The sequence below is a fragment of the Myotis lucifugus genome, unplaced genomic scaffold (assembly GCF_000147115.1).
Source record: "Myotis lucifugus unplaced genomic scaffold, Myoluc2.0 scaffold_662, whole genome shotgun sequence".
NCBI lineage: Eukaryota > Metazoa > Chordata > Mammalia > Chiroptera > Vespertilionidae > Myotis > Myotis lucifugus.
The window spans coordinates 155,491-169,413 of NW_005871710.1; the positions used below are offsets into that span (position 1 = coordinate 155,491).

The 13,923-nt window shown below is 46.5% G+C and overlaps 1 protein-coding gene across 1 annotated transcript in view; it reads left to right on the forward strand.

The window, feature by feature from the left end:
- LOC102429774 (sickle tail protein homolog) overlaps positions 1–10,713 on the forward strand; it is a 144,076-nt gene extending 133,363 nt beyond the window's left edge. The window contains exons 10-12 of the mRNA XM_014447489.2: positions 4,505–4,680; positions 9,946–10,076; positions 10,562–10,713. Of these exons, the coding sequence (XP_014302975.2) occupies positions 4,505–4,680; positions 9,946–10,076; positions 10,562–10,713 (459 nt within the window). The remainder of the gene's footprint in view (positions 1–4,504; positions 4,681–9,945; positions 10,077–10,561) is intronic.
- Positions 10,714–13,923: the final 3,210 nt, after the last annotated feature.

Here is a 13,923-nt window from a genome sequence, read left to right on the forward strand (position 1 = left end):
CCATTCTTAGAACAGGAAGAACTAAATCCAAAGGGGCAGAAAGCAGATTGGTAGTTTCGTTGGGCTGAGGGTTGGGAGATTGATTGCAAAGAGTAATGAAGGGATTTTCTAGGGCAGTGGTCGGCAAACTCATTAGTCAACAGAGCCAAATATCAACAGTACAACGATTGAAATTTCTTTTGAGAGCCAAATTTTTTAAACTTAAACTATATAGGTAGGTACATTGTTATTAACTTAATTAGGGTACTCCTAAGGCTTAGGAAGAGCCACACTCAAGGGGCCAAAGAGCCGCATGTGACTCGCGAGCCAGTTTGCCGACCACGGTTCTAGGGTAATAAAAAATGTTATCTCTTTTTTTAGTGGTGGTGACTTTGGTGTATACATTTGTCAAAACTCATTGACCTGCACACTTAAAATGGTGCCCAACTTAGGATGGATCAACTTACAATTTTTAAACTTTACCATGGTGTGTAAGCAATACGTGGTCAGTAGAAACATTTTGATTTTTGATCCTTTCTGGGCTAGTCAGCCAACGCAATCCTGAGGGTAAATAACTGATAAATCTACAGCGTATCTTTGTGCCATATGATTTTGCCCAATTGTAGGCTAATGTAAGTATTCTAAGAACCTTTAAGGTAGGCTAGGCTAAGCTATGATGTTCAGTAGTCTAGGTGTATTAAATGCATTTTCAACTTATGGTATTTTCAACTTATGATAGGTTTATGGGGGCCTAACTCATGGGAAAGTTAGGAGCATCTGTATTTTACTGTTTTTAAAGTAAAAAATGGAATGAGGTTTTTTTTTAAGTTCATTGAAATGGAGATGTCACTGCTGAACCAAAATAAACATAATGGCTTGAAGTGCTGTTGACTAATTTATTTGAAGCATTTAAGAGAGAGGTATTGATACACATGCTGCCTTCAGCACCTTTTCACACCAGGCTGGATGAAGTGCTGGAAACAATGGCAAGAGCACCAGGTGGGGGTGGGAGTGGGGGTGGGGGTGGGGATGGAGTGTGGGGGAACAGGACTAAAGGAGAATGGAAAGAGAACCTGAGCACATGTTTGCTCCTTCATGGTTAATCCACTGTTGAGCACCTTCCAGCCAGTGTGCTCCTGAAAATGCCCTGAGAATGCCGGCCAGTCCTCTGGCTGGCTCCCGGAAGCCCCTCTTTCTGGGAAGGACGGTCATGCAGCCCAGAGCTCCAGGCGAGTCTCTCCCTCCCTCCCTCCATAATTTGAGTATGACCTGACTGTGTTACCAGTTAAATAATTTGAATATGATCTGACCGTGTTACCAGTGAATAATTTGAATATTACATGAATTTGTGTTCTGATATGCCTGCGGGTTTCTCAGAAACATTATTTTGTTGAATAATTTTCAGGAGCATACTAGCTGGAAGGTGTGCAATAGTGGATTAACCATGAAGGAGCAAACACGTGCTCAGGTTCTCTTTCCATTCTCCTTTAGTCCTGTTCCCCCACACTCCATCCCCACCCCCACCCCCACTCCCACCCCCACCTGGTGCTCTTGCCATTGTTTCCGGCACTTCATCCAGCCTGGTGTGAAAAGGTGCTGAAGAGTAAATTTACTACAGCAAATATGCGTTGGGTACCTACTGTGTGCCAGAAACGGTGCTTGTGCCTGGGAGTGAAACACATGATGCCTGGCACTCTGCCCCTGCAGGTGGTGGTTGAAAGAGCACTAGGTTGAATTCAGAAGACCTAGTTCTCATCCTGATTCCGCCCTGCAGTCGCCCAAGTGACTCTGAATCAGTAGTTTTACCTTTAGGGCTTCACTTTGCCATCTTTCAGATTTTAGCTTTGAGAATTTGAAATAGTCTTTCAATAATTTCCAGCTGGATAGCCACTGTTACTATCCACTGCTAACTGGACCGTAACTTCATTGGAGCTTGTCTATGAGGTTTATGCAAGAGGTGCAAAGCCACACAGCTCATGGCGCAGTGGCATCATCTATCCATTCAAGGGTCCTTCTCTTAGACCACGATGCACAGCCTTGGTGGCACACCAGAATCACCTGAGGAGTTTCAAAAATTCTTGTTGCTGAGGCTGCACCTCTCTTGGAGAGTGGACCCAGGCATCAGACACTTTTAGACACAATCATCTACTTATTGGCCCTTCGCATACTATTGCCATTTGACACATGGTACTGAATGTGAGTATACCATTTTGGTAGTAGGTAGTGTTGCTGTGTATGTTTAACAACTACAGACAGAGCAAGGCCAGGCATTAGAGCTGAACCCAAACCATCTCTGAGCCCATTGGCCACCCTATATTTCTTTCATCCAGGAAAGAGATTTTTAGATCTCCATAGTTTGTTATTACCAACACTAGAGGCCCTATGCACAAAGATTAGTGCAAGAATAGGCCTTCCTTCCCCTGGCTGCCGGTACCGCCTTCACTCTGGCCTGAGCCGCCTTTCCACCTTTGCTCTGGCCCAGAGCTGCCTTCCGCCTTCGCGCACTGTGGAGGTCCGGAGCAGCCAGGGCGGGGCTGAACGCCTGCGTTGCCCCGCCGCCTCCATCTTTGTCATGTCAATTTGCATATTCCCTCCTTATTGGCTCTGGGCACCGCCATGTTTGTCATGAAGTGATGGTCAATTTGCATAGTCTGTCTTTATTAGATAGGATTGCTGCTTAATTCAATTCATGCACTCAACCACTATTTACTAAATGCCTGCTATGTGCCATGCACTGTGTCCTGGAGACTCTATGGAGAACAGAAATTAACCAGGTGATGGCACTAGGATGTGCAAAGTCCCTGTGGCAGAAAGGATCTTGGCCAATCAGAAGAGCTGAGAGGATGTTTATGTGGCTGCAGCAGAGAGTGTGCCAGCTGCATGCAGTGTGAGGAGGAGGAGCTGTGGCTGCAGAGAGCATGGGAGGAAGTCGCCCTCTGTGCATTGTCTCCAAACGTGGTGACTTTTTTTAAAGACGACATTACTAGCCAAAGCAGTCTGAGAGCATGGTCGTGAGTCATATAGAAGAGGTGACCCAAGAATGGCACAGTTTTATCTGGTTCCCTCCCAGACAAAACCGCAGGCCCTGCCCGGGGTTATGCTCCTGATAGCCGGAGCCAGTATGTACTGAGAGCTGTCAGCACTGGACTGCCTCTTTGAGTCTACATTACCAGCCTATGAGATACAAACTATTACTACTCCTTTTTATGGATGGACACAGAAATGAATAATTTGGCCTCAGTTACACGGCTACTAAGTGATAAAACTAGACATTGAACCCTAGCAGTCTCTCTCTCTCTGGACGGCCAGTTGGTCACGGTGCTGTACTGATGCTGGAACGTGGTGGTGGCTCTGCTTATGGCTCATGTTGGGATGTTTTCTCTTTATTCAGAGAAAATGGAAGCCAGGATAAGGGTTCAAGCAGGTGTAACATGGCCAGGTGGCATTTCCCTCAATTTGCAGATAATGGACAGTTGACAAAGACACCTTTGCTCCTATACAGCAGTCGTAGGACAGTCCACACGAGCAGAAAACAGAGGAAATGACATTGACATTTCAGGGGAACTTTAGGTATAATATAATTACTGCTTTTGAGGCTGGTTAAATGAATTCACTTGCCTATGAGCTGTCAGAAAATTGTCCTGCCCGGGGGAGCACTTAGAACCTTCTTGGAAATAGGACTCAAGTGTTTAACTAGATTCTTGTGAAGCCTGGGTGCAAACTCACACGTCCTATACTCTGTGGTGAGAAACGAGTGCCCTAGTAAGTACGTGGAAAATTACATGGAAATTGTGGTCTGATGCACACAGCAGCCTGTGTATAACCCAGGGAAATCACTCAATTGCCAAGAGCCTTGGGTTGATCTGGAATCATTGTCGTTGCCACCATCACTATCAACGCCATGTTGTAATGGTCTGTGATTACCTGGTATTCGGTACATGAACCCATATAAAAAAGAGGCACACAATCCTCTTTTAATAGATATCCTGAAAGAGTCCATAGCCACATCAACATTTGTTGAGTACCTGTTCTAATACTAAGCAGTATCTCATTTAATCCTCAGAATAGCCCTGCCACGGGAAGTGAATCCCCGTCCTTAGAGATAAGGAAACGGAGACCAAGACAGGCCAAGTAGCATGCCCAGAATCTCACAGTAGCCTGGGAGAAAGGCTTAGGGTTTGATCCAAAATCTGCTTGGCTTCAAACCTAGTGTTCTTGGCTGCTCCCTATAAAAACGTGTCAATGAGAGTTCATGTCCATTGTCCATGATGCATTGACCAGAGTAAAGAGAGGATCCTATTTTCTGCAGACTCAGACATGAAAGTCTGATTGTCAGTTGGCTGCTAAAATTCAGATGTTGGCTGAAGAAGCAACATTATATACAGTCTTTGGTCCTTCCCTTTTTCATTGAAATAAAGATTCAGCTGCGGGCTGTTTATCCTAACCCGCCTCTGAAGCCTGCCAGGCACTCACCGCGTGTCAGGCTGGCAGAGCCCATTGAGGTTGATTTCTTTTTGTTCCACAGCTGCAGAACCAGGAGCTGCTGAGGGCGATGGTGAAGAAGGCTGAGCTGGAAATCAGCGGCAGAGTGATTGAAATGATGAAGAGGCTGGAGGACCCTGTGCAGCGCCAGCGTGTCCTGGTGGAGCAAGAGAGACAGAAGTACCTGCAGGAAGAGGAGAAGATCGTCAAGAAGTTATGGTGAGTGCCTGTCGCCTGTTGTGTGTTTAGCTGTTTAACCAGAGAAGGAAACCTGACTTTGCCAAGGAGGAGGCCCTTCCTAGATGGCGTTCTCCCCCTCTCCCTTTATTGAGCACCTACTATGTACAAGCTAGAGTTCTGTGGTTCTGGGCTGTCCATGGACTCTTGGTGCCCCCCCCTCCCCCCACCACCACCACCACCAGTCCAGGCCCAAGGAATTCAGCAATCCTCAGGTACCTGAGCTGGTCTCTTTAAGGGTGGGAACATCACACTCTTCGGTAGGGCTCAGCAACACAGAATTAAAAGGAGCAAATGGCAAAACCCAATGATGAATGGGAAGTCTGCATTTAATATCAATAAATCAAAACTAATTGTCAAAATAACAGCGCACTAAAATTGTCTTCCTATTATTCAACTATAGTTAAAGTCACAAAAGAAGAATTTAAATGTAAAGTATGTCTGATGCAGAGGAGAGATGCTTCCTTGAAAGCTCCCAGTCTTCTGTGAGGTTCTGATTGAAAGCATCTATCAAGCCCCCCCATTGAAGTGAGCAGTTTTATTACTCCCCGGTCACTAGGGCAGGCACATCTTTTATATTAATGCATGTCTTGTTATGCAATGGAGATTTATCACAGAAATATTTTACCTTTTAATATAATGAATAGTAATTTCTGCGGTTCTTCTAGTGTTGGCAATCCTCTTGCTTCTTGGAAAGCTTAAACCTTCCAAATTGGAATTGTAAGGGAGCAACTTCCAAATTCTTTGTATGACCAGAACCCCTAGAAGTCTCCGTGATGGAAAGCACTGTGCTTGGTCTCCTATTGGATATTTGGGCTGCAGCTTACCTCACCTCAGATGCCAACCCAATGGGTCTGATTGAAATTAGAATGTCACTCTCAGTGGCAGTCTGAGAAAAAAAAACTGTTTCCGTTATTATTTTTCAAAGAAATCAAATTTGACCACTGTTCATCGCCATCTCAAAATGTTTTATTTAGTTCAGACATTTATAACTAGTTAATCTCTCACCGTGCAGCAGTGAGGCTATTATCTGTCTAAAATGATTTTGTGACAGCCCAGCCGCTTAAAACTAGGTCTCAGGATTTTTCTTGAAAACTTCTTTTAAGATATATAGCCTTTTAGTGTTTTATACATTTTCCAAATAAATTATGAAAAGTAAATTTCCTCCTTTCAAATTTTGTATTTATTGGTTAGCTGAGATAATTCTTGCTTCTTGACTAAAATAAGGCATCTTTAATCTCAATATTATCCTGAGACTAGTAGGCCAGCATAGGAATGATATGCAGGGGAGTGGAACCAACATATCATGAGAAACATCAACCAGCTGCCTCCTGCACATCTCCCACTGGGGATGTGCCCGCAACCCAGGTACATGCCCTTGACCGGAATCGAACCCGGGACCCCTCAGTCCGCAGGCCGACGCTCTATCCACTGAGCCAAACCGGTTTCGGCAAAATAAGGCATCTTTAATCTCAATATTATCCTGAGACTAGTAGGCCAGCATAGAAATGAGATATGCAGGGGAGTGGAACCAACATATCATGAGAGGACTTCACCTTGGCTTTGTGGGATGGCCATACATGAATAGGTTGTGCACAGCCACTAGAGGAAATTCAGTCTGGCAAAACAGGACATAGCAGTATGTGTATAGCACAAAACAGGTGGTTTACCGGTGCCAGGTTAACCTATACAAAGGCTTCGAGCCCCAGGAACCAGGGACACTTAACCTGAAATGATTCTTCATGTGGCTCCAGGCCAAGCACAGTACCATGTGCATAGTAGGGCTTCACAAAAGTGTGTTAAACTGAACTGAAATGGTCTTGAGGACTGGTGAGGTTTCATCAGTGGAGGGGGGACCCCCCAAGTAGAGGAACCCTACAAACCAGTAAGTCTTAGGACCAGGAAGGCAGAAGACATCCTTGGACAATGAGAGTAGTCCAGCTGGGTGGAGCGTGGATACAAGATACTAATCATGTCTCATGTTTGGGTCGTGCTATTTCTGTTTGCGTGGTACCTCCCCATATCTAGACCATGCTCATGCCCAGCATGCCTGCTGGACGTCTGTTTGTTCTGTGTTTACCGAGATTGGAAGATCACGTAACTGGATTTCTGGCTTTTCATGAAAGTTCCTGGGTCCAGCCCCTGGTTCAGGATTTCCCAGGATGGAGCTTAGGGCTGTGCATTTTACACAGATACAGGGGAGATTTTGAATCATCTTCCCATTTGGGAGTTTCTGCCTGGCCTGATGAGGTCACCGAAGCTTTTTTGATCAAGAAAGTAACAGATTCCAAGCTGTATTTCAGGTGGATCCCTCTGGCCATCGCATGCAGAGCTGATTGAGGGAGAGAGAAATTGTCTAAGACAGTGGTCACGAACTGGTGGTCTGAGGACCCCTGGTGGTCCATGAGGTCCAAAAGGTTGGCGACCACTGGTTTAAGGAAACCTTTGGAGCAGCGGTCGCCAACCGGTGGTCCATGGACCCCTGGTGGTCTGTGAGGCCTGAAAGGTTGGCGACCGCTGGTCTAAGAAATCATATTGGAACTGACTTTAACAGTCCAGACAAAAGTCAGTAAGAGCTGAATCAAGCAGTAGAAATAGGAATGAGAAAATAAATCAAATGCAAAAGGGACTGATTGGATGGATCAGAGTGGTTACAAAAGACAGCTGGAAATTTCAACTCCGGAACCTAAGGAAAACAGTTATACCTGCCTCTCCCCCTTTCCTGCACCCCCCAACTCTCCTCCTCTCCCTGACCCTCCTCCTCCTGACCTTTCTCCTTACATGAGTGCATGTGCACACACACACACTCACTCACACACACATACACGCACACATGCTCACACACGCACTCACACACTCAATCACACACTCCCACACACATTCATACACACGCACCCACACACACACGCGCGCGCACACACACACACACACACACACACACGAAAATAAGTTCCCTTGGGGATCAAGTTAGGGCAAGTTGTTGGTGAGCCATTCAAATGGCAGAAAAATAGAATTTGGGCCTGGCAACTATGGAGAGAAATTGGATCAAAAGAATTTCTCTTTGGTGGGTTTCCATGTGGAAATAATAATTGGGCTTCTGATAACAGTCAAATGAAATATATTTCAACAAATTAATACTTCTTTTTAACCAAGGCAGAATGAAAAGCAACATCAACAAATAGAATGGATTTACCTATAAACCATAGCATCTGTGAACACCTGGCATTCTTTTGAGCAGAGTTAATATCCCAAAAGTCATATTAATTACTATAATATTAAAAAATTATTTTCAGCATTCATTTTAGCTCCATGGTCTCCTTTTACATTTTGGGTGAACCAATTTTTTCTGCATGCTTTATCTATGATAGAAGTTTATGAAGAGAAGCGATATTGTTGTGTACAACAATTTCAGTACACATTTCTCTATGTTCCATGATCAACACAGGAAAAACTGACATGTAAGGCTCCACTGTGTTGGACCCTTACAAGTGTTTATAAGCAGCTGATGCAAGGTTATAAAATCCAAGAGTCACATTGTATGGAAGAGATTCAAATAGAATTTTAGGCTGACTGCTCAGATGACAGCTCCTTAGAGTATTAATTGCAACCTGGCCAGCTGCAGGATTGTTAATGGAACCATGATAACATTTGGGTCCTAGCTCTTCTATCAAAGCTTAGGAGGACTGGACAGCGTGTCTAATCTACACATTCAAATAATTCTGTTTGGTTATGAAGTGAAAAATGACTTTTCCTCACATATTTAGAACTCTTTTGAGAGATGGTACACATCCTCTCCACCTCGGGGTGCAGGAGATGTGGGAACATCCCAGTGGGTTCACATAAAAGGTATCTGTCCATCATTTGTGAATGTGGACAGTGAGAAGATGGCTTTGCATTTTGGTCCTGAAGTTGCATCATCTTATCTGAAGGGATCATAGGCACTTTTGGTCCATTTTCCATAACAGAGTGAAAGACATCAGCAAAATCTTCACCCCACTTCTCGGAGGTGGATGAATTTGCTGCTTGCCCCATGGTCCTTATTGAACATGTGCGCCATCCTGCCTGAATCGCTCTCACAACTGTCGTGCCATCCGTAACTTCATCCTCTCGTCCACCTGGTGCGAGGGTCTTAGCGGGCCATCTTTCTGCAAATACTGCCTTTTCCCCCCCTGCTGCTGCCTGCTCCACAGGCTCAGGACTCCACCAAGTAACAGCTGTTCACTTACTGCCGCCCAGTGGCTCTTCATCTCAAAGTTCTTTCCCCTTTTCTTTACGAGGGGTGGTTGTTAGATTTACAGGCAAACTGAAATCATACAAACGTGGCTTAGGAGGGGGTTATTAATGTTCCCAGGTGACAGGATGTTTGTTTTTGTTTGTTTGTTTTGGAAGTGAAAGGCCTTAATTCTTTTGGAGCAGGCAGTACCCTAAGGTGTGTGTGCGCATATGAGGGTGCGTGAGTGTGTGTGTGTGTGTGTGTGTGTGAATCAGGTCTGGATCATTTTTTCTCTTTGTAGCTCAGAAAGGAGTCAGTCCTTATTGATGGGACAATCAGTATAAACCAGAGGTTGGATCAGGGCAAGTTTGCTCCCCTCCCCCAAGGACATTTAATGCCTGGAGACATTCTTGTTTGTCACAAAGTGGGGGAAGTGCTACTGGCACCGAGTGCACAGAGACAGGGGTGCTGCCAAACACCCTCAAATGTCCAGGACAGGCCCCACTACAGAGAATTATCTTGTCCAAAAGGTCAAGTGCCAAGGTTGAGAAGCCTGATCTGGGCTCCTCATTTTACTCCACTACAGCATTCTCTGTCTCTCTCTCTCTCTCTCTCTCTCTCTCTCTCTCCCTGCTCGCTCTCTCTCTCTCTCTCCCTGCTCTCTCTCTCTCTCTCTCTCTCTCTCCCTGCTCTCGCTCTCTCTCTCTCTTTCCTTCCTCTCTCTCTCTCTCTCTCTCTCTCTCTCTATTGACAATGGCAGTAACCCGGATGTAATTGGCCTGAGATTTCTTTAGGATGAAGAGTGGGTCCTTTGTCAGCCAGCTGCCATCTTTCCTGCGGCCACCTGGGCCACGCCACAAACAGGCCCTGGGTAAACTTGCCTGCACCTACGCTCACATGTGCTCCACCATCTGGGCGGAAGGCGAGGTGGGCGGGGACACAGTACACAGTGGGAGCCCAGGTGAGCCCCGTGCCCCTGCGCCGGTGCTTTGTCGGCCCTCGGTGTTCACGCTCTGTGGTCTGCTCACCCCCAGTGAGCTGGAGGACCTGGTTGAAGACCTGAAGAAGGACTCTGCATCGGCCGGCCGAGTGGTCACCTTAAAAGACGTGGAAGATGGGGCGTTCCTCCTGCGACAAGTGGGAGAAGCGGTAGCTTCCCTGAAAGGTGAGCTTCCTCGGGGTTATGTCCCCCAGGGAGGGCCTCGTTCACTCACTCATTCACTCATGCATGCCGGGGTCCGCCAGACACCTCCAGGTGTCAGGCACGTGGGACCCAACCCTGAACAAGAGGCAGGCCTTCCTGTCTTCTTGAAGCTTATACTGTAGTGGGTGCTGACAGATTTAGGACTAAATAATAATACAGTTCCTCACTGGACTCTTACCACACACCAGCACCTGTGCCAAATTCAGTAAACACAACCCCAAGGGACAGCTGGCCTTATCCCAAGTTCACAGCCAGGAAAGGAGGCCCAGGGGAGCTCTGCCCCTGGCCATGGCCATCTGTCCGCCACTTCTTCTCCCTGAAGATGTGTGAACGGCGCTGTGGCTGGTGAACCCCACGTACTGCACCCTATCCAGGGTCGGGTGCAGGGTGGGGGGTTGCTGTCCTGACTTTTTCTCCCACAACTCACGCACTGCTCTTGGCCACAGGAGAATTCCCGACCTTACAAAACAAGATGCGAGCCATCCTGCGCATAGAGGTGGAGGCCGTGCGGTTCCTGAAGGAGGAGCCGCACCGGCTGGACAGTCTCCTGCAGAGAGTGCGGAGCATGACCGACACCCTGACCCTGCTGCGGAGGTGACCGCACTGTGGGCGTGCAGAGGGCGGGGCGGGGGTGGGGGTGTTGGGAGGGTTGGGGGTCTATGGTTTGGACTCCCAGGCTTCCTCTGTGCTCCTGGGACCTGGGACGTAGCACATCTTACTTCCTGTGCCCTGAGGAGAAGCCGCAGTCCCTTCCCACCTGGAACTTCCGTTGTGCGCATGACTTGAGGTCCTGATCCTTCAGCAGGTTCCTGCTGCATCCAGCACGAGCTTGGGCTTGCAATTCACTAGTCAACTCAGTCAACATTTTAAGAAAATCATTTGAAGGTGGTTCCTTCCAATAACATTTTGAAGTTGAAGAATGGATCAAAATGTAATATTAGCCTCCTTCACTTCAGGGGCATAGATGACTTCAGTTCAAAGAAAATGAGTAGAAATAAAGCCTTTTTTGAGTTTCCTACTGAAAGAGTATCTGAGAGGTGTTGATCCCATCTGGAAAAGAGAAACAAACCTCCTTGCGTGGCACAGCCAGTCACCCTTGCCTGCCCATAAAAGAGGGTCACAGAAGAAGAAAAACTAAACTAAATCACTGAATCACCCAGGACTTTCATTGAGAAGAAAATTCCTGAACTCTATGCTCACATAGAAAGTGCTGACATATATGCAGGATTGTGTTGCCAGAAGCACCTTTATAAATGCCGTCTCATGTACTCTGTCTTGGGTGACAATTAGATCTCTTTCTTCTCAGCACACTCATAACAATAGCTCATGTCAGTGAGCACTTCCTATGTTCCAGGCACTGAACTAAGCCTTTGTAAATATTAGCTCACTCTGTCCTAACTTGCAACCCTATGTGGCAGGCATTCTCATTCCCATTGTCTAGAGAAAATCTGAGCTTCGAGGAAGTTCACTGGAAGTCAGAGGTGGGGCCAGGATAGGAACTGATAGGTTGACTCCAGCAAGCAGAGTTGGTTCTGATCTCACACCCAGGCAGTCAGCAATGTTTGGACAGTCTGCCTGTCCAGCCTGGTATTGGATGTCAAGAATCCTATATAATAAAAGGCTAATATGCAAATCAACCGAACGGCAGAATGACTGGTCGCTATGATGCGCACTGACTACCAGGGGGCAGACGCTCAATGCAGGAGCTGCCCCCTGGTGGTCAGTGCGCTCCCACAGGGGGAGCACCGCTTAGCCAGAAGCCCAGAAGCTGGGCTCACAGGCCTAAGCCATCAGTCGGACATCCCCTGAGGGCTCCCAGACTGTGAGAGGGTGCAGGCTGGGCTGAGAGACCCTCTCCCCCCTCCCCACCCCCCTGCATGAATTTTGTGCACCGGGCCTCTAGTATAATAATAAAGACAAACAGGAACCCTGCCCTTATATAACATTCTCACATGGGAAGTAGACACAACTACCAAAACTAAACCAGTTTCCAACAGTGGCTGTCCCTGAGTTTTCTGTTTTTAATAGAACTAGGAAATTGCAGAGACATTACCCTTCAGCTCTTAGAGCAGATTTGAGAGCAGGTCACAGACAGAAGGAACAAATGAGACAGCTTCTTGGGAGAATTTTAGTCATTAACTGTAAACATGTGATCAGATTTATAAGATAAATAAATGTACAGTTGACTTTCAGATGAATTATTATTAACCATAGGAACAAGTGAGATTTTTCTAGTAACAATGACCTCAAGAAAAGGCCTCCTTTGAGATGCAAACATGATAAGCATCACCTGCATAAGTTCCCGAAGGAATTCTGAAATCCAGCAGTGGCCTCCTGCAGAGACCACATCTGACTGAGTACAGGAACAAATTGTACCTGAGACACATCTTCTCATAGGTCCACTCATTTTAAGTTGCTGGAGTGAACTTTTTCTTCCAGCAGGATAAAAATCTGGTAAAAGAATTCTTCATTAAGCTCTTCCCTAAATGCGGTAACCCATCCGCAAAGCCCAGAACAAGCCACCCTTGTTAAGTGGAAACAGATAACGGGCTGGCAGGCAGTGCTGCCCCTTCTCCCTTCTCTCCCCTGAAAAACAATTAAAACAAAGTGTTAGAGCCAGCACAGAGGGACGAAGCTCAGTGCTTGCCTCATCTCAAGGGAATCAAGTTCTAAAAAAGATGTGATGTGTGTCTTGAATGTTACAGGACTTTTTGTCCCATAAATGCTCAGTGGTCAGAATGACAAACCCAGGTAACTAACTTTTAAAATAAAAGAAATCTTAGCTGCCATCCGGCTGCCCATCACAAGCCTTTGCACTATTAATTGGTATTGGTAGCTCGTGTATTTAAAGTGCTGTTTCCGGCACTGGGGAGACACAATGAGGAAGACAGGATGTTCCTGTGTCCTGATGCCATGGCAGGGAGATAACACAGGTGACAAGAGCAACTCAGCAGCTGGGAAGAGGCTGACATGTTTTGATATGTATTGAATTTGAAGTGCTGGAAGGATAACCAAATACAACTGCCCACTAGGCCCTTAGGAATGTGGACTGAGGTTCAAGAGAGAGACAGAGGGGTGTCCCTGCCTAATGGGGAGGGAGGTGGGAGGAGAAAGGGGAGAGAGATTTAGAATCAGAAGTTGCCTTCGTGAAGATGATGATTTGAAGTAGGAGAGGTGGCTACGGTAGAGTGAGAGAAGGGAAAGGAGGGAAGAGGTCTTGGGCATGCTCAGGGCTGAAGGGACAGGGTAGGGAAACTAAGCAGCAAAAGGAACAGACACGTGAGTAGTAGGAGAGACTCATAGAATATAGTGTCTTTTTTTTTTCAAATCAAAAAGAGCATTTTAGTAAGAAGGAAAAGAGACTAATTGAAAATTACAGGTCAGGTACAAGTGTCACATTGTCTCACATATATAACTTTACACTGAGCTGAACAACCACCCTAGGGAAGACATCATCAGCTGTCAGCATCATTGTCATGATCACATTCTATGGAAAAGTATCTGAGGCTCAAAAAGGTGACGTCCCTGGCATTATAGCAGTAGAACATGGCAGAACTGATGTTCAGACCTAAGTCTGTCTGACCCCAATGCCATGTCTTTCTCGCTGCACCATGGGTGTCGGTGGACAAAGAGCATCACATGGCCCCGAAAGCAGAAGAGGATGAGAACTAACCCAGCTGCTCAATTTGGTGTCATGGTGACCTTGCAGGAAGCTTGGTCAAGTCCTGGTGGGGAAGCCAGCTCGCACCAGGAGGAGTGAGCATTAGAACATAGACTGCCCTCCCGAGCCATTTGAAGTGCAAGGAGC